Here is an 18,967-nt window from a genome sequence, read left to right as displayed (position 1 = left end):
CAAATATGACAACAGGAAGAAAATGAAGATGTGGAAGTGGGATGGCCAGGGGACAATTTGTATAACCTCTTTAAAAATTCATGAATGTGCAATGAATTGCTACCCGTGGATATGTCTATTTTTAAATGTCACTGTTAACCACAGTGACGTACTCTGCAATTATTTAAATATACAAATAAAAATATTATGTCAATTTACAAAATACATAGGAGACAGAGTCCTTCATCTAGGAAACAAGGTTTGATCTAACCAACCTCCCTTCTCTTTCCCTTTCTTTCTGCCCATTTGGATGCACCTAAGACTCTCCCCTCATCAAATCTTCACCTCTCTTAACTCCAAAGAACAGTCATTGCTATTCTTTGGTCATTTTTATATTTTAAGTATAAATTACATAATTTGTCTGGTTTCCTCTGTCTCTTAAACGAATACGACACTTAACAAATCACCCGGCTTCCCGTACTGTAACTTAGTTATCCCCACCAAAGCCCCTGATGTGGAATCTAACTGTCCCCATCGCAGAGTCAGAGCTAGGAATTTCTCATATGCACTTGTATGTGTTCCCGATCCTGAGAGCAAGCTCAGCAAACACACGCTCACCAGAGACATCATTTCCACTTCCCGTTAGGGAGCAGTGTCTGATGCAGCAGCTATAACCAACACAGCCGACAGCCTGAGTCTAAATTGGCGTAACCAGAATGTACTTATGGGCCCTTAAAATAACTCCTCCTGCATGCCTGTAGGGAATGATCAAGTTCCACACATACTGACTTATTTCAATTTTTAAAAGTTCCAATTAAAAGGAAAAAGTCCTTAGCAGGCAATTGTACATTATATTCCAAAAAAAAAAAAAAAATGTTTTAATTACCTAGGTCTGCTTAGTTGTAACTTAATGATTCTTACTCATACTAAATATAGAATATAGCTCTGGGGGGAAAAGGAAGATTAATTGTAAGCCATTTCAACATTCTCATGAATCTTTTTACAGGAATACAGAACAACTTCGGTGAAACTCTGGGATCTTGGTTACAAAGGGGTGGACCCCAGGGCTGGAGGCCCCCAACCCAGGCATCCTTAGCAAACAACTTTAGAACAAGCTGTCAAGCACAGGAGATCTCGCATGCTTCTGAGGTTGATGAAGTGTCTGATGGTTCTTCACAGCAGGCCCTGTGCTCTTTCTGCTGATTAGGGCACCGAGTTACCAGGAACTTAAGTGAGAAATCCAAAAGGTCATGTAGCTTTCAGAGAGGTCACAGAGGGGAGTTACACCCAGACGGGGCTCCCTTGTCCTCAGTGGGAATGCCTTACACGTTTTACCAGGAGAAGGACATCCTGAGGCTCTGAAAGTCAAGCATCAGAATGAACCCGCTGGGTTAAAGATAGCTAGCATCCTCAGAACTGAGCAGAGAGAACCTGAGCTCTCTGCTTGCTGGCTACAGCCGCCCAGGGCTTCTCCTCAGTTTTCTGGGTCAAAGGAGTCTTTCCTCCTGTGCTCTGGTCAGCAGCTCATCACATGCTTGCCTCAGGCCGCTTGCTTTCTTTTAGCAAGATCCATTACACATGTGTAGTGCTGTTATGTTATTGAGAAGAGAATAAAAATATTGCGCTTTAGGTATTTCTCCTAAGGCTGAAACATGGCTCCCACACACATTCTCGCTCATTCACAAGCACCTGTCCAGAGAAAACCCAGCCTCCAAGGCAGCGGGAGCTGGACGGAGGACATTTAATGGATACGGGACCTAAACCTTCTGCCAGTGAAAACATATATGCTGTGCTGGTAACCCATGGCAACCTAATTTTTCAAAGTGCGGTTGATGTCAGAGAGCTGGGGCATTAAAAAAGTCTAATAAACACAACTGTGAAAAGCTGTGGAGTTTGAGTGCACTATGCCGCTGGCTGGTCGCTAGGGTACTCCGTTTGTAGATGCTCAGTCTCAAGCAGGACACGTGCTCATCTCACCCACTATGTCCTACAGAAGGAGAGCACGAGGAAGCTTCAGACAGCAACCTAATGAAAACAAACATTAATTCCTATTCCCCATCCATGTTTTATCACCAGAGAAAATGTCATTTTCCTACAAACTAATCTTTTGGAAGATGATTCCAAATGGATCCAAGGGGTATCAGATTAAATTGTGGAGGTTATAAATGCACTTCTTAGTCAACCTCAACAACAACAAATCAAAGAATTTCCTCAGACATTGCTGAAGAAGCTCTGATCTTGATTTTACAAAGTTCTTGAGCAAAGAAATTCCTCTGAGATTTCTTCCAGAAGAACCCTTCTGAAGATGACATGTGAGAGATCATGAAAAGACAAGCACATTTGCTTTTCTTAAAATTTAGTTCTTTAGTGTGTGTGTGTGTGTGTGTGTGTGTGTGTGTATGTAAGCCTGTCTGTCTGTTTGTCTGCCTGACTGCCTGCCAGCCACAGGCATGCAGCACCTGAGGAGGTGAGAAGAGATTCCCTCCAACTGGAGTTAGGAATGTTTCTGAGGCACCATGTGAGTGCTGGTCATTGAACTTGGGTCCTCTGCAAGAAGAGCGATTGCTTTTAACTGGTGAGCCATTTTTTCCAGTCCTTAAGCACAGTGTTTGTGAAGAGCTAAGTAATTTTAAGAAATAGTGAGCCTTTTAACTGAACTAATTATTTTCCAAATCTGTGGCAGATGTAAATAGAGAGAACAGAATTCAGTAGACCAGGTGGCTGTACCAAGGCTTCTCCACTCAGTTGGTCTCACAATCAGTAACGACCAGTTGGTCTGTGAAATCTGGGAAGTGCCCAATTTACATTCTGGACAGAAGGTACATTAGGCAAAACGAAAGTAGAACACACACAGAGGACTGACAGGATGCTGGGTCAACTTGCACGGTTGAGAAAGACTAGTTCATTAAATTGAATACTGAACACAGACTATCAATTAAGAGACAACCTGTAAGATTAACTCACTTTCTATTTGTCAATGTTGCTAAACAATAATAAAATAAGTTGTAAAACTAACAGATACCAACATAATATAATGATATGTAAATGAGAAGACAATATTAATAATCCCATTACTTCCTGTCTCATAAATTTGGTACTTGTATGAAATGTCATCTGGAAAACCATTGCTTTGTATGCTGCCTTAAAATATTAATAAAGGGACTGGAGATACTGTTCAGTGGTTAAGAGAATGCACTGTTCTTGCAAGGCCTGCTCCCATCCTGTAACACCAGGTCCCAGGGAGCCAACACCTGCTTCTGGCCTCTGCAAACACCAGCACCCATGTGTACATGTGTACATGTGTACACAGAAAAGTTAAATAAATATTAAGAAATAAAATATTGATAAAAATTTAAACTAAAAAGAAATTTGATTCCAATAACAAACAGGCTTCATTTACTAATACTTACCCAGTCAACACTGGGCACGTTGGAAAAAGCAGGAAATTAGCCTAGAAACAGCTCAGGAGGTTAAGTCTGAGGTGGAGTTTGTTATATTAATACCAGCTAAGAGTCAATCCACAGAAACATACACACTGCCTGAGGTCTCGCTCTACATCAGAAACTGGGCTGTGGGCTGAGCGTTTAGTCATCTACACAACTGTTTACTCGGGAAGCCAAGCTGCGGCATATTCAAGAACACCTAGAAACATCATCATATTTTCCACCCCAAATATCATCCATTTGAAGACTCCACACTCCTACCTCAAGCTTTGAGTGACTTCATGAGAACCTCAGTGAACCAAAACCCTCATCAAGAGTCCTTGAAGACAAATGGAAGAGCAGGTCAGCCAGGAGCGGGTCAGAGAGACCCAGGGAAAAGAAAGGCTAAGTGTCTCCCGAGTGTGGCTAATCTTCTCTGAGAGGCACACTCGTTGAAAGGAGGTCAACCTCTGATGTGGGAGGTGATATGGTTTAGAAAAAAGCCTTTTGATGACTCAGGCATCTCGTCTCCCACCCAGCCACCTCCATGTTAGAATAAAACAAACAACAAATGCTCAGGCTAGAAAGAATACAAGGTTTGTCTGTCCCTTCAAGTCTCTATTTGCTGACTTCAGGTTTAATCCAGACAGCCAGGATAAAGCTCATCCAGAAAAGCGGTCTCAACTAACTTCACATTACCTCACCTGTCATTTCAAACACATTTCTAAACTCTCCTGCTTTTGAGCTACAAAAATCTAATATTGGCACAAAAATGTGTCATCCCAAGTTTATTATACCCATTGAGAAATCCATAAGCAATATAGAGTTTGCATTAAAAACAAAACAAAAAACTGTATCAATATTGTTTGTGGCCTATTCAGAAAACTAAAGTTTAAGAGTACCTCCATTCCCTAGCGGCCAGACGTCCGGAGATTTCAGGAACTGGCAAGAAACCATACTCCTAGATTTGGGAATACTCATGCAGCAGCTACAGTGACTAGATTATGAATGCTGAGAAGAGGTGAGCCTAGGTCAAGGCCATCAGACCCCAGCGTCTGCCGACGCAAGGCCATCAGACCCCAGCGTCTGCCGACGTGCCAGCGTCTGCCGACGCAAGGCCATCAGTTTGCTAAGGAGAGGAGTCTGCCAGTCGGCAGCATTGCCAAAAGCTGTGCACCTGAATCAGAACGAGGAGGAGAGAGAGCACATTCCGGGAAGGAAATACGAGGAGGTAAAAGGACAAAGTACAGCAGAGAACAGAGAGAACTCAAGCCAGCAAATGGAAATGGACTCGGACAGAGAGCCAGCAGCTGGCAGTCAGGCTGGACAGGGCTGTGGCCAGGATACAGGAGAGGTACGGGAAGGATGACAGCCGCTTAGCTGTGACAGCACAGTTTCTTGGCAGAAGGAGCAGGCACGTCAGAGCAGATTACTTTCCAAATCGGCTGCTGGTCTGACAGCAGGCACCGCCACCGTCACCAGCAGCAGGGGAGAAGCACCTACATTACTCAGACATCCCGAAACACGACTTCACAGGCCCTGGAGAGCCCAGGGGAGCTCAGGAGAGCCAGTGGCATGGACGTGTAGGGCTAAAGAAAAGTAAAGCAAGTAAGGGAATGTGCTTCAATGAGGTTAGACTTTTCAGAGGCAATGTTCCACTAACTATTTTGAAGCGCTTTGTCTTCTAATACAAGTAACGAAGAATGGGACATAGGTCTCGTGAAAGGAAAAGAGGGGACAAGAAGACCTAGAAGGGATGAATATGATTGAGGTATGTTATGCACGAAACCTTTACTTTACACAGTTCATACATGCTAGTAATCTGCATTTTCTGAGAGAAGGTAATCCTGAGGGCCGAACCTAGGATCTGCCACAGGCTAGGGCACCTTGCCACTACTCAGTCCAGCCCGATGCTGCTCTTCTTTCTTTGAGATAAGGCCTCACTAATCTACCCAGGCCTTTGTTTAAAGCTGCAATCCCCCTGACTCAGCCTCTCTATAGTTCTAAGTATGTAAGTGTATAAGTAAAGCAAGGCCACATGAACACTTTTATGCATGATAGTATTTCTCATCTATTATATGAAGTAGCTGGCAATAGTTGAAAATGTGATGTTAAAGCTTCCAGGAATGAATTACTAAAAATGGCCAAAGTGAACCCCCTCACTCCATAGTTCTGGCTGACTGGAAGTTTTGGGAAACTCAAAAAAAAGGTTTTTTGTTTGTTTGTTTGTTTTTTGTTTTTAATAATTACAGGCTTCCCTGTGGTGAAGATCATTCTATCACATGGAAGTCACAGTTGGGCACAAAGGTCATGCCTATGGCAGTTTTTCCATCTCTAGGGGATCTCTGTGGATGGACTGGAAAGTGCACTCACTGGATTACTTCCACAGCACTGAGGAGAAAAAACTGACCATGACCATTAACAGAGAAAAAAGGCCAAACTAGCAAAATATGAAGAGCCATAATGAAATAAAAGCAAGATTAAGTTTAGACTGTGAGATCAAGAAACTGAATACTGGGTAGCTAAGAAATTCCATGCATGATGCCTTTCTCCCACAATCTAAAAACAACCCATGCTCATCTGCAGTCCGGGTCAACTGGGACATTCCTTATTTCCTACCCATCAGAAAAGTCAAGGGTGCAGTGTTCTCTTTCCCGATCTGCTTCAGCCTAGGAACAGCAGGACAACTCCAAGAGGCAAATCAATAAAGACTTTCTGAAGATACCTGAAGCTCCTGGAGTCAGTGGTCTACTTAGTAACTACGCTAATAATCTATTTTATAAACTCACACCTAAACACTGAATTGCTTTCAGGTCTTCAACATAAGGTTTCTGACTGATACTCTCATGACTAAGTCAGCTGCTAATGAGGAAGGAGGAGATGCAGAAGGACGAATGCCAACCTAGCAGATGAGAAGGCTTCTCCATTCCCACCCTCTGAAGGCAAGTATGACATCAGAAGTCAGGCTGCAGGTACCGAATCAACTTCAAAGTTGTGTGAACTCTCTACACAACTGGGAGTTCAGTAAGAAAGACAGAAGAAAAGTGTGACTTGGCCAGAGAGCCTGCGTGTCCGACGGCACTGCCGTTCTCTTACCCTGTATGTTGTACAGGCGGACTTTGTGAGTAACGTGTTCAAGGAAGCAGGTCACGTCTGAGTAGATCCTTCCACGTGTCACTCTGACAAAGGGCGGTCTCAGGGAAACATACGGCTGAAGAGGAAAGGACACTTTTAGCAAAAACACCTTGGTTTCTCAACTTTCCCAAGAAGAGTTTAGGAATATTGAGTGAAATGACAAATTCACACAGTTCAATATTCATAACTTGACATGAAAACCTTATAGCTTATCAGAATACACAGGATATAAACAATGGATGTAAGGTAAGATTTTTTTCTTACATAAAATTATAAAGCCTATATTTGCAAATGCTTACAATTTGATTGGCTTTAGATAATCTACAAATATTCTCCTCACAAACATTTCTAATCTATCTTCTTCTACTGTCCATATAGTTATTTACTGGAAATGAAACCCTCCTAAGTAGTGACGTACCCCAAGCCAGCACTTGTGACCCGGTCCCCTGATGCCAATAAGATGGGAATGTGCTGGGGCTAATCAAATCGGAGGCAAGACTCAGTGTACTCACAGCGAGGCTTACTGAGCTCGGTACCACTCTGCCCTCGGGCAGGGGCGAGCGGGCTCAACAGAGAGCAAACTCACGAACTTGGAAATCACTGGTGTAGGTTTCATCATCAAGCATCAAGAAGCATCAAGAAAGTTAGGGAATAAAGTGCACAACTTTTATGACGTGAGACTACACTGAAAGCATCTGAGTAAGTATTATTTATGTCCACTGAACGGGAGCATGGTGCAAGCCTTTGGAGAGTGCTCTTGAGCAGTAAGAGACTCAGAATCGCATGGTTCTATTGTAAGCTTGCCTTTTCGCCCATAAAAAACACTAAAACTCATAAAATATGTACCATTTACAAAGTTCTTTTGCAAAATTATCATCCACCTAGAAGATGGGTAAAGGGGGAGGGAGCCGGGTGCAGAGGTTTCTGGGTACCTATTCTCTTCTGACATACTCAGCTATCTCCTTCCCTGATGTTACAATACTTTTACTTTATCCTTTTCATCTAATATTACAGATATTCAATTTAATTACTACTTCTCACACATAGTATCCCATAGTAATTCTAGGAGGCTGAGGCAGGTGGATCATGAGTTTGATGCCAGCTTGGGCCTCAAACATATTGAAGCCAAGTCTTAATAAAAAAGAGAAAGAGAGAGACAGAGAGGGAGAGGGAGAGGGAGAGGGAGAGAGAGAGAGAGAGAGAGAGATTGAAAGAAAGTAAAAATTAAACCTAACAAAGACGCTGAACCAATAATTATACAAAAAAAAAAAAGCTATCTGTTTTGGAATCGGTCCTATAAACTATTACCTGCAATTTTTCACTGGCTTGAACATAAACAAACAAACCACCTCAGGGTGGCCTATATAATCCCTAAAAATCTAATCATTTTAGCATGCGGCTTCTGTAAGTCGTAGAAGAAAAATAACTTGCTCAAAAGAAAGACTAGTCACTGAGCAACCAAGCATTAGAGAGAGCAGTGCATGCTGAGGTCGGGGGACAGGAAGGCATAAAGGCAATGGGGGTGGGAGAGAGCAGTTACAAACAAAGCTTGCTTCTACGGGGCTAATTCCCCGAGCTTGGGCAGAGCTCTGAGACATTACAGGCAAGAGAATCAGTAGACAGAAAAACCGTAGAACCAGGCTTCACACACTGACCCAAAGCGCCTCTGCCCAGCTTCCCAGGAAAATACTCGGGACTGCATGAAGAGAGGCTACAGAGAAAGCTGATCTCTAGTCGCTCTAGTGAGGAGGTAGACAAAGTGGACGGGCAACATTAGGAGACTCCGAGACACACCAATTATGCTTCCAAAGCATGTGCCGTCAGATTGAGTCAAAAATGAAACCCGAAATATGTAAAGGTAGTAAGACAAAACTCAAAATGGGGGCAATGCTCAAATGTGGAGATGCTTAAAGAAGACAAAACTGCATCCAGATGTGGGCAGTGGTATTCACAGGGCTGTAGACTACCGTCAATTTCAATTTCCTCACATTCGCTACATTTTCAAAATGCGCCAGACTGAATGTGCTGCTTTCACAGTCAAGAGTAGGAAAAACTGTTCATTAAATCCCTAAAGAACAGAGAGGTAATCCAGTGAAGGTTTCCCCACAGGAAAACTGGGCTGAGCATGTTGTGTCTCTACAGTGCTGTACCTCCCCGAGAGCCAAGTCTAGAAGATTAGCTTTCTTCATAGAGAACATGCATCCTATATGAATTCCAGCTCTGACACATCTAACTTCCCAGTACAAACTGCCAACCTTTAATAAGGACAAATCCAATTCCACGGCCGAGAGCTGATCCCTGTCCAAGGATAAACTAGGGAGGCATTCTCACCTCCGTGCGAGCACCGTGCCAGCACCGTGCGAGTGGACTTGCGCAGTACCGGTCTCTGCGGCAGTTCCAGCACTCATGCGCAGTACCCGTCTCTGCAGCAGCACTCACCTGGCCCTGCCCGTCAGGCAGGAAGAGGTAGGCACCGCTCTTGTCCCTTTTGTTGGTGGTTCCGTACCACAGGAACTGCACCTTCAGTTCATGCTGCTTACTGTCTTCTTTCCTTCTCACTTTCTGAGGATTACAAAATAAGATAAACAAACAGCGACTTATTACCAAAGTGCCACCAGATGGAGTCAAGACTGAAAGCCAAGATATGTACAGGCATTAAGACAAAACTTAAAGCGGGACTGTGGAGAGGCTCAAAAGGAGACAATAAAATCTACCAGGATAGGTTAAATATGCTCGAGGAGGGCTGGAGCGATGGCCCAGGAGTTAAGCCCAGCTGCTGCTCTTGCAGAGGACCTAGGCTCGCCCAGCTGCTGCTCTTGCAGAGGACCTAGGCTCGCCCAGCTGCTGCTCTTGCAGAGGACCTAGGCTTGCACTCAGTACCCATCTGGCAGCGCACTCCCACCGACAACCCAGTTCTTGGGAATCAGATGCCTTTTAACCGCCTCAGACACCAGGCATCCAGGCGCATCCACGCATGAAAGGAAACCACGCATCCACATAAAAACGTTTAAATGCTCGTGTAACTCCAAAGGCTACAGCAGAACTGTCTAAGTTTGAGGGTAGCCTAGGCTTAATAATGGGTTCAAGGCAAGCCAGGGGCTACATAGACTCATCCTGTCGCAGGAAAGAAAAAGAGGGGGTGGAGTGGGACTAAAAATGCTGAAGTAAGCCCCTCACGTGACAAACATTTAGTTAGCATCAAAATTTCATAGTTGGCCTCAGATTTTAAAGCTTCAAACTCGGAACAAAACACTGCCCTATACTTTAGCAAGGAATAAAGAACTTAGGCTTGTGCTTCTCAAATTTTCTGCAGGTGATGTATTTTAACTGCCAATATACATGGGCCAGTATGTTTTAAAAACCTAGTAAAAGTGAACAAAAATTGGAATTAAAATTTTAAAAACTCATTTTGCATTATACCCAACAGTTATTTCATCCTGTTAAAGTGCTTTCCACGGCTTCGATAAACACTGTCAACTACCACACCTAGCTAACGGTAATCTGCACTGCAGCCCACCATACTGTGGAAGCAGGAGGCCACAGAGAGTTGGCAGCTGCAGATCAACTCTGAGCCAGAGTTATGCTGCAGCCCTGCCTAAGAGGGCTCCCCCTCTGCGCTGCCATGGACACAGATAAATACACTGAGATCTATGCTCGTCACAACTAATCAGAACATACCTCCAAAAGCCCAGATCGGTCAAACCAGAGTGCGAGGAAGGAATTCTCTATTGTTATGGCATCTCCCGCATCTACCATGTTCTTCATGTGGAATATTCCATTTTCTGCTAGTCCGTCATGATTATACAGGACATAATCAGCCAAGTGTGAGCTTGAGCTTTGTGATTCTAAGATCTTATACACTTTCAGTCCCAGTGGTGGTATATGAGCTAGAAAAGAAACCTTTCAAGACAGGAGAAGGGATTATAGAGAAAAGTTATCTACCGAAGGCAAAACATTTATATTTATGGTAAAAACATCAATCACGTTCTTAGAAAGCAGACATACTGTTACTCTATGAATGCTTCAGTAATTTAGAGAGGTTGTTCACACCTCGATCCAGCCAGGGCTCTAATCACCCCAGGTTGGAAAGCTTCAAAGGCGGTCATGTTTGCATCCCTCCTATGAAACTATAGACCATCCTTCAAATGTCCTACGGTGTTCTCAACAGATGTTTGGAGGGGGAAACTCCCCAGGCAGGGAAGGACTTAATGTAAATCATGTTTTCTTCGAATTTTCAAAAATCCTTTTGTAAAATTATACCTCAGTATGTTAGAAGGACAAATGCAGCTGTAGGTAAGACAGTGCCAGCCATCAGTGCTGTCTTGGAGTTAGCGGACACTGAGTGAGGCCAGAAGGAGGCACAGTGTGAGCTGGCTCCTGTCTTCCAAGAGCTGCTTCACTTCACAAATGAGATAGGCTGCTGCCTATAAAATCTGACCTGAGTTTGGACTCTACTTCCCATTTTTATTTGCAGGACAATGACTATCTGAGATGCACCAGCAGTCGCTTTAAAAAGCACACAGAATTCCCTCTTAAGTTGCTCGTTTATTACTGTGTTTCTACAACTCTTTAAATCACCTCAGGATTCCAAATGCTTAACATTCCTAGTGATATGGGGTTTGTTTAAAAGCTGCTTATCTAACACTCACATAGATGCTCACGCGTGCGCGCGCGCAAACACACACACAGAGGCAGAGAGACACAGAGAGAGATTGAGATTGAGATTCTCTATTGGTTCAGTCCAGTGTTCCATAATTAAATCTCCAAAAAAAGATATTTTAATGATCTTAGTTAAAGTCTCTCTCCCAAGATGTTATTAAGTCACTATCATAAAAAAAAGTTAAGTAACAACATTATTATTATGAACAGCGCCATTTATCTCAGTTCTATGTGTATAATTATCATTGAGTTAAACATGAAAATTCCAAAATTTATTAGTTTATTATTTTAGAATCCAGCTAAAATATGCATACTTAAAGAGATACACACACAAATATTAATATATTTTTCCTCGTGTCACTTGGCCACCCAGTTACAACCTCTGGTATTAAACTTCACCCCAGGGATAGCTCAGTGGGTGTGCTGTAGGTTATTATGCAGGTACAAGCTATGAATCCTGTTTTCTTTTTTCTTCCATCCTCCGTATAGTGTATTGCAGACGTCTATGGCCATCACATACCTCATAGGCTGCTTGTGAAATCGTTCTCACGTCATTCCAGACTGCACTGACTTGAGCGTCCACAGGTTTTCCCAAATCAGACAGCACTTTCACTGTGGCAGAGTTCACACGGATGGACACCACTGAGTGTCGTTCTTGTTCGAAGGGATTGTAGATCACGAGGTACCTGCAAAGCCAGCTGTGTCAATGCGGCAATCTCAGAGCACGACTGTTTCTCTAACTCTTCCTAAGGCTTCAGTTCCCAGCCATGGACAATACACTGGGAAGCCGAGCATGGTGGCACCACCTTCAATCACAGTGCTTAGGGGGCAGAGGCAGGTGGCTTTCTGAGTTTGAGACCAGCCTGGTCTACAGAGGGAGTTAGTTCCAGGACAGTCGGGGCCACAGTGAGAAACTGTCTTAAAAAAAAAAAATTCAACCAACCAAGCAACAGCAATAAACAAACAAACAAACAAATAAATAATTCCCTGGAAGAATGAAAAGGGCCATCCTGAGAGAACCCCTCAAAGAAACGGAGACCACACCACACATGCAGCAAGAGAAGCATGTTGTAAGACTACAAGTCTATCGATCCTCCACTTTATATGCATATTAAATATGTTCCATGTGTTACAAAGGACATCTAAGTGTTGTGTCAGTCATCTAAAGAGCCAGGACTCACAGCCTCTCCCTGGTGCCTTGTGTTGACTTAAAAAACGAAACAACAACAAAAAAACCCAACGTAATTTGTCTCTGCAATTTAGGCATATTAACTTCCAATAAAAATATTACGTTCATTTGAGATCGGCGAAACTAGTAAGTTGTATATTATATATGCAAATCTCACAGTACATACACACATTTTATACAGACAGGGCCCTCGCTGCTACGCTCAAGAAACACAGTTCTAGGATTAAAAGCAAACCCACTCAAAGAAATCTACTTATAAGAAATGTACTCATAAGAAATCTACTTATAAGAAGGGCCAAATTTTTATGATAAGTCTATGGAGAAGAAAAGTTTTGGTGGGGATTCAGCCAAATAGAAGAAGATTAAAACTATAAAGGGAGCTCCTGTCAGTATGTGCAAGAACGTACAATTCTTAGTATAAACAAAACTTCAGCTGCAATCCTGTCAGAGTCTTTGTCAACCGGCCCAAGCACCTTGGAGCACACCACGCTTCGGTTTTCCAGGGTGGCTTCGGACAGAACTGTTGGTCAAGGTGTCCGAGGCCTTTCCCCTCCTCCTGTGGCTCTTCTCTCAGTGTCGATCCTCTGGGAAGCACTCACGGCCTTCCCTCCCTATCTCCTCCCAGGGCTGCTCTGCCAGCCTGACAGGACCTCGGCAAATGTGCATGACGCAGGATCCTGCACTCTGGATCATTTACACCGTATTATCTCCCAATAAAGCAGCATTTCCAAAAGGACTGAGCTCCCTGCTGGCCACTGACTCACCAGTGCATGGTTTATGATCTGAAATGTTTTCTTTTCCTAGGAAAGGTGTTAGTTTCACCCTCTCAAGAAACATCAACATATTAGTCAGCTAGTGACCATCTCCCCACTAACATGAGCTCCAGAGTGGTTCAGGCTGGCTTCTATTTGCTCAGCTACATCTGAAAGTCGTCATAGAAGCGTTTCCTACACACCTTCATTCTCATACACATTACAAGCCAGTCATTAAGAAATGAAGTCCCTAACAGAGGATGCAGAGCCTAACAAAGGATGCAGAAAGAAAAAATGAAATAAAGATGATAAAACACAAAACCTATACACCATTTCATGTATAAATTGCTTGGCAGAAGACACATTTATGTTTTTAAAATACGGCAGGTGATACAGTCAATTGTAAGAATGGCCCTAGCCCTGCAGGATGACAGGTCTATGCACCAGGACACAAGGACCTCACTTGCGGCCACATGTTCACTGGCTCATTGGTATTCCATGCACATGGACACGAACGGATGAAAGAAGGCACCAGCCACAAACACACTTACACAGAACCCTAAACATGCCAGCACTCACTCAAGCCCCATCTTGGCCTCTGAAGCGCTTTTCAAGGTCTGTCAGTGCCACTCCCAGAGAGAGGTGTGCAGCATACCTATCAGACAGACTTTACAACAGAGTTTCACCCTCTCAAGGCCCACTTGAGGTTTTGTTTCATCCTGGTTCTCCTCTGATCATAAACGCAGGAGGGCAATCACAGTGCCAGGATTCTGTGCCACCAGAGTCTAAGGGCCCTGAGAGAGACCAGCTGACGGTCACGTACTCCAGATCACCCTACGTGAACAATTTACTAACATCTACAGTTTCAGAGGCACCCAAAGCTAGAATGAGAGGACGTGTATGGGCCTGGGGCAGACCCGGTAACTGGGAGTGCACAGAGCTAAGACCCAAGCACACTCCTTTCTATAGAAAACTTGAAAAATGACTCACACTTAATTACAGCTTTAAGCATATACTTGGTTTTGTACCCTATGAAACCGTGTTGTACAGTAAAGCTGAGAACTAAATTTTGTTTTGTTTCAGTTAAGTAGATAATTAGTATTTGACCAGAATATGTTTCTACTGTATTGAATGATTATGTAATTATTGTGCCAAGAATCTATTAAAGAAACTAACTATGTAGAATATTAATGAGTAAAACGCAGGGATAAGAAAATAATCTCTAACATAATTAGATATTCACAGCACGCTGTTCAAGGCTCTCACACTACAAACTTATCTGACATACATACAACTCCTATTTTACATTCTAAGTGACATACAGAGAAGGCACAGTCATGAATTAAATTTTCTTTTAAATAAGTAGACCCTCAGAATTCCCTGAATTCTGTAGCTGTGGCCATGTGAGGTGGTCACGTAACCATCCATGGTAGTAACAAACTCTCAGCATGAGTGTGCGCATCTCTGGGAATGTGTTCTGGTGGACTCTGCTGCCCAGGACGCTGCACAGCTGAGTCACAGAACACAGGAGGAATCAAAGCCATACTGACGTGGAAGTGTCCTCCCTCCTGGGTAGCTGTCACAGTCCTCACCCATCTCACCCTGGAAGGAACCCTGCCAGCTCCAGTGATAATAACCTGGCAAGGCCTGGCAAGGCATGAAGGATGTGCAATAGCGGCTTGGGCATCACAGAGCAAAGTAAGCGTGAGCTCTTTTGATCCCGGGGTGTGTGAAAGACTTGAATAAGTTTCAACATCATACCGTGTCATCACCTGCATACTTACCTCTACACTAACAAGAGCATTACTGATACTCTGCACATGGGAAGGGGTTGCTTCTCTTTTATGTAATTCCTAATTGAATAGGGACCTTGCTTTACTAATAACTTCTTTTCTCCAATTTTGTTCACATTAGCATTAGGTCCTTAGAGGCTATCTGTCACCTAGTCATGTCTGGCCTCCCAGGGCTTCGTGACTTGGTGTCATGGGCAATTATTTCAATTCTTTACCAGAACAGCTCATCTCAGGAAGAAAAAGCACTCATTTGTTACCTGCCAATCAAATTACAAAACAAGGATAATGAACTGCGGCAAGGAGGACAATAATGAAAGGCCACTCAAATGGCTGCGTCAATCTGAGGACTAATAGGAGCCAGAAATTCACTGCCCAAAAAAGTCTGTCCTGGAAAGCCCATTGTCCTGGGGGTCCGCAGAGCTCCTTCACCCTCTGAGCGGGATAACTGACATCGTGTCAGAGGACATCTGCAGCGATCACTGAGTCCTCCCCATGGCACAGACAACCAGGCCTAGTAAGTACTATGGGCAGTAGTCCTTCTGTACAGGACAGTCCTCAGGACGGGCTGGAGCCCTGGCCCGCTTAGTGTGATGTCCTCTTAAGGAGGGTTCTGACAGGGAGGCATGTCACCAAGACCTACCCAGCTAAAAGCACCATAAGCTCAGAGCCGTTTCTTAACCAAACCGCTCGCCGCCAAGGATGTGCAGGTCTCTTTGGCAGCTGTGCTCCGCTGTGGAGATCCCATGCTACCAAATTCACATGAAGAACTTTCTACAGAGCTGCCGTAAGCAAGGCCATGGAGTCTCGTTATGGGGAAACTTGGTGGGAACAAAGAGTGACTGACATTTCAAGCACATTACAGCTGTTAAAGGGAACTTATAAAGAAAAAGGTAGAAGACAAAGAAAATCCTGGCAGGATGTACTTAACGCACCACACTCAGTAAAGCCCAATGGGATTGGAGGAGACAGCTTAAAACACTACGTATTTTTATGACTGTGTAAGGAAGATTAAAGGAAAATATATTTTCAAGTCCTTTGTACATGCAAATTAAGACTATTTTAGTAAACGCAAGAAGGGTCTATAAAAAAAAATTGTAATTTTCTATGTGTACCATAGCCTGGCTTGGAAAAATGTTCAGTAGATAGCTGATGAATAAATAATGGAGAAAATTTTAACTCATAAGATTTATCATTTATAAATAATACCTACTAGTGTGGGGCTTTATAATTCTATCAGCGCTTTTTATTTTGATTATTTTTATTCCTCAAAATATACAAAGATAGGTAATCAAGTCCTCTGTAAAGATGAGGAAAATGACGGCCCATCCAGGGTCACAGAGAGGGAGAGGAAAATGACGGCCCGTCCAGGGTCACAGAGAGGGAGAGGAAAATGACGGCCCGTCCAGGGTCACAGAGAGCTAGGAACAAGCAAACAGTGGCAGCACAAGAACAAATTCATCTCCTCTAAGTCTAGTTAGTGAGACATAATCTAAAGGACAAAGTTCAATATTCAGAACTGTGTATGGAAATACATCCATTAATACATTAAGAAACATGGCAAATTCTAGATGTGAACTCCTTTTACATTCTATCTCATTTTCTAGGAGAATAAAATGTTACTAACAAAGGAAAGATATTAAGACAAAGGTTGTCTCATGGAGATGTCAGGCTTCAATAACCCGTACTGTGACTCCTGGGATCTGGGTCAGAAACATTTAAGGCCAAATTCCCAACGTGAGGTTAGGTGATTGCATTTCTCCAAGATATAATAAAATAAAGAAGCAAAACTACTGTTAAGAGTTAGATGTGGAAATATCTAGAAACCCGCCTTGCTAACAGCTGCCACAACGCAAGCCTGATTATGGCTGGTTTCTCTATTACTTTCATCCCGGCCATGGTTGACCATCAAAGATCCTGGTCATCATCATACCCAGTGGAGCAATCATCCCAACATACTGCACCGCTACAGTGTGCATGTGCATACGTGTATGTGAGTATGTATGTGTGTACACGTGTGTGTGTGTGTGAGCATGTATGTGGTGACAAGTGATCTGTCACTGACACATAACAAAAGTTCTGGAGATGATGGTGGTAGGCAGAGTGGGAGCTCCATGCCTTAGCACAGAGGATGCGCGCATGCAAAGTAACCACACAGCTTATAAATAAAGGGAGAAGGAAGAAGAGAAGACGATCAGTGGTGTGTGCATGGCTACAAACATAGGAATGTGAACACAGAGTCCCTGACATGGAAGAACCATCTACAAAAGACGGGGGAAACTCAAAACAGGTTGATAACTTATTCCTATACCAGATCAGGCAAAAATACGCATGTTTCTGTCATATGTAACATGCACGGACAGAAGGTAGTTAGGATGATTAAAAAGTATGCAGGTGACCAATCAATTGTTTTACAAATTACTTTGATGCCAAATTGAGTAAACTGTAAAGTTGACAAAATTTCACTGAAATAAAGAGAAAACAGAAAAAAAAATGTAGAGCCCTTCATAAATTAATTAGTGAATCACACTCAACATTAACATTAACATACTAATTTCTGTTGGATTTTAAATATTGAAGTGGGCCTACAGAGTAAGAGTTGGAAAGTTAGATTAAAAAAGAGATGAACTCCTTCATCCTCAATTCATCATACTCCAGTATGCTATCCAGTGATAGCATCAAGTTTCAGCACATTGTCTAACATTCAGTACAAATTAGAAAGCATCCCAAAAGACAAAGCCATGTGACTAAGCATTAAGAAAAAAAAAACCACTACAACTACCTATGACCCGAATTTGGTGTAAGCTGGTAACTTTAACATACCTATGAGTTATCCAAGAAAGCACACGAATAAGGCACTTGAGAAGATAGAAAACTACACACAGTAATCAATACATACAGAAAACAAACAAGATTCCAAAAGGATAAATGTGTAGGCTGTGTACTCTGGCCCTAGGGTGAGCTGTGTCAAGAGGGTGACACTAAGCATCTAAGGAGAGATGCAGAGAGAACAGGAAGGTTAAGTGGTAATGAATGAGGGACACAGGAAATCACTGAAGAGAGCAAGCAGAATGCAGAGAAAGGAAATCCACACATTACAGAATAGAATAACCTGTGTGTCCCCAGTATATGACAGGCTGTGCTGTCCTCTGTGTATGTGCCAAACACATAATACACATGAGAGGCCATGTTGTCCTCTGTGCACCCCCACACAGTATACATGACAGGCCATGCTGTCCCCTGTGCACCCCCACACAGTACACATGACAGGCCATGCTGTCCCCTGTGCACCCCCCCAGAGTACACATGACAGACCATGTTGTCCTCTCAAACCTCACAATCCTCCAAAGGAACCAGAGAGATCCAGGCAATAGTGTCAAATCAAACAAGCAAAATTAAGCCCATCAGCAACATATTCAAGACAAGAAAGGAATATTTAAAGTTGTTAAAGACAATAATAAACCCACTAACTTTGTCATCAGTATTCAGAAAAAAATTCTCTAGAAAATTAAAGGATGATTAGACAGAAATGGAGACTTGGTTGCCATCAAACTTGTACTAAATGAAATGCAAATCCCTCAAGCAGAGGAAAAATAATCTTGGGGAACCACGGAACTGTAGACAATTAAAAGGAAAATCGGAGCACAAAGGGAGGCTGGCACCTAGGAAACGAAAGCAGAAATCCGCTGCACAAAAGCTTTAAGTAGAGCTGGACTACACTAAACCCTCCATGCTGCTGATGATAAACACTAACATCACAGAGAAATGATCTGTAGCCATGAGGCGCGACAGAAAATGCAGTTAGAGTCAATGCAATTAAATCCAAGCTCTTGGAGTGGAGAGATTACCTCAGACTTCAACTGGGCCAACACACCCCACAAGGGCCCTTATAGCAATGGAAGAAGCTACATGGAAGCCATGAGGAGGAGACAGGCACAGGGAGGCTGTGAGGAGACAGGCACAGAGAGGCTGTGAGGAGACAGGCACAGGGAGGCTGTGAGGAGGAGACAGGGAGGCTGTGAGGAGGAGACAGGCACAGGG

At 43.2% G+C, this 18,967-nt stretch overlaps 1 protein-coding gene and 1 long non-coding RNA gene across 2 annotated transcripts in view; one reads left to right on the top strand and one right to left on the bottom strand.

The window, feature by feature from the left end:
• The window catches only part of Man2a1 (mannosidase alpha class 2A member 1), a 160,012-nt gene that overhangs the window by 33,272 nt on the left and 107,773 nt on the right, over positions 1 to 18,967 (bottom strand). Inside the window, exons 13-16 of the mRNA XM_031368592.1 lie at positions 11,716 to 11,881; positions 10,215 to 10,436; positions 8,976 to 9,098; positions 6,498 to 6,612 (exon numbers count right to left, since the gene is read on the bottom strand). Of these exons, the coding sequence (XP_031224452.1) occupies positions 6,498 to 6,612; positions 8,976 to 9,098; positions 10,215 to 10,436; positions 11,716 to 11,881 (626 nt within the window). The remainder of the gene's footprint in view (positions 1 to 6,497; positions 6,613 to 8,975; positions 9,099 to 10,214; positions 10,437 to 11,715; positions 11,882 to 18,967) is intronic.
• LOC116088843 lies at positions 8,871 to 14,203 on the top strand. Its single transcript, XR_004118038.1, has 2 exons — positions 8,871 to 9,002; positions 11,685 to 14,203. It is a non-coding gene; the product is annotated as an uncharacterized LOC116088843 (long non-coding RNA).

This window comes from Mastomys coucha, unplaced genomic scaffold (genome assembly GCF_008632895.1).
Source record: "Mastomys coucha isolate ucsf_1 unplaced genomic scaffold, UCSF_Mcou_1 pScaffold14, whole genome shotgun sequence".
NCBI classification, from domain to species: Eukaryota; Metazoa; Chordata; class Mammalia; order Rodentia; family Muridae; genus Mastomys; species Mastomys coucha.
Note: the sequence above shows the minus strand (reverse complement) of the source record. Positions and strands in the feature narration are given on the sequence as shown.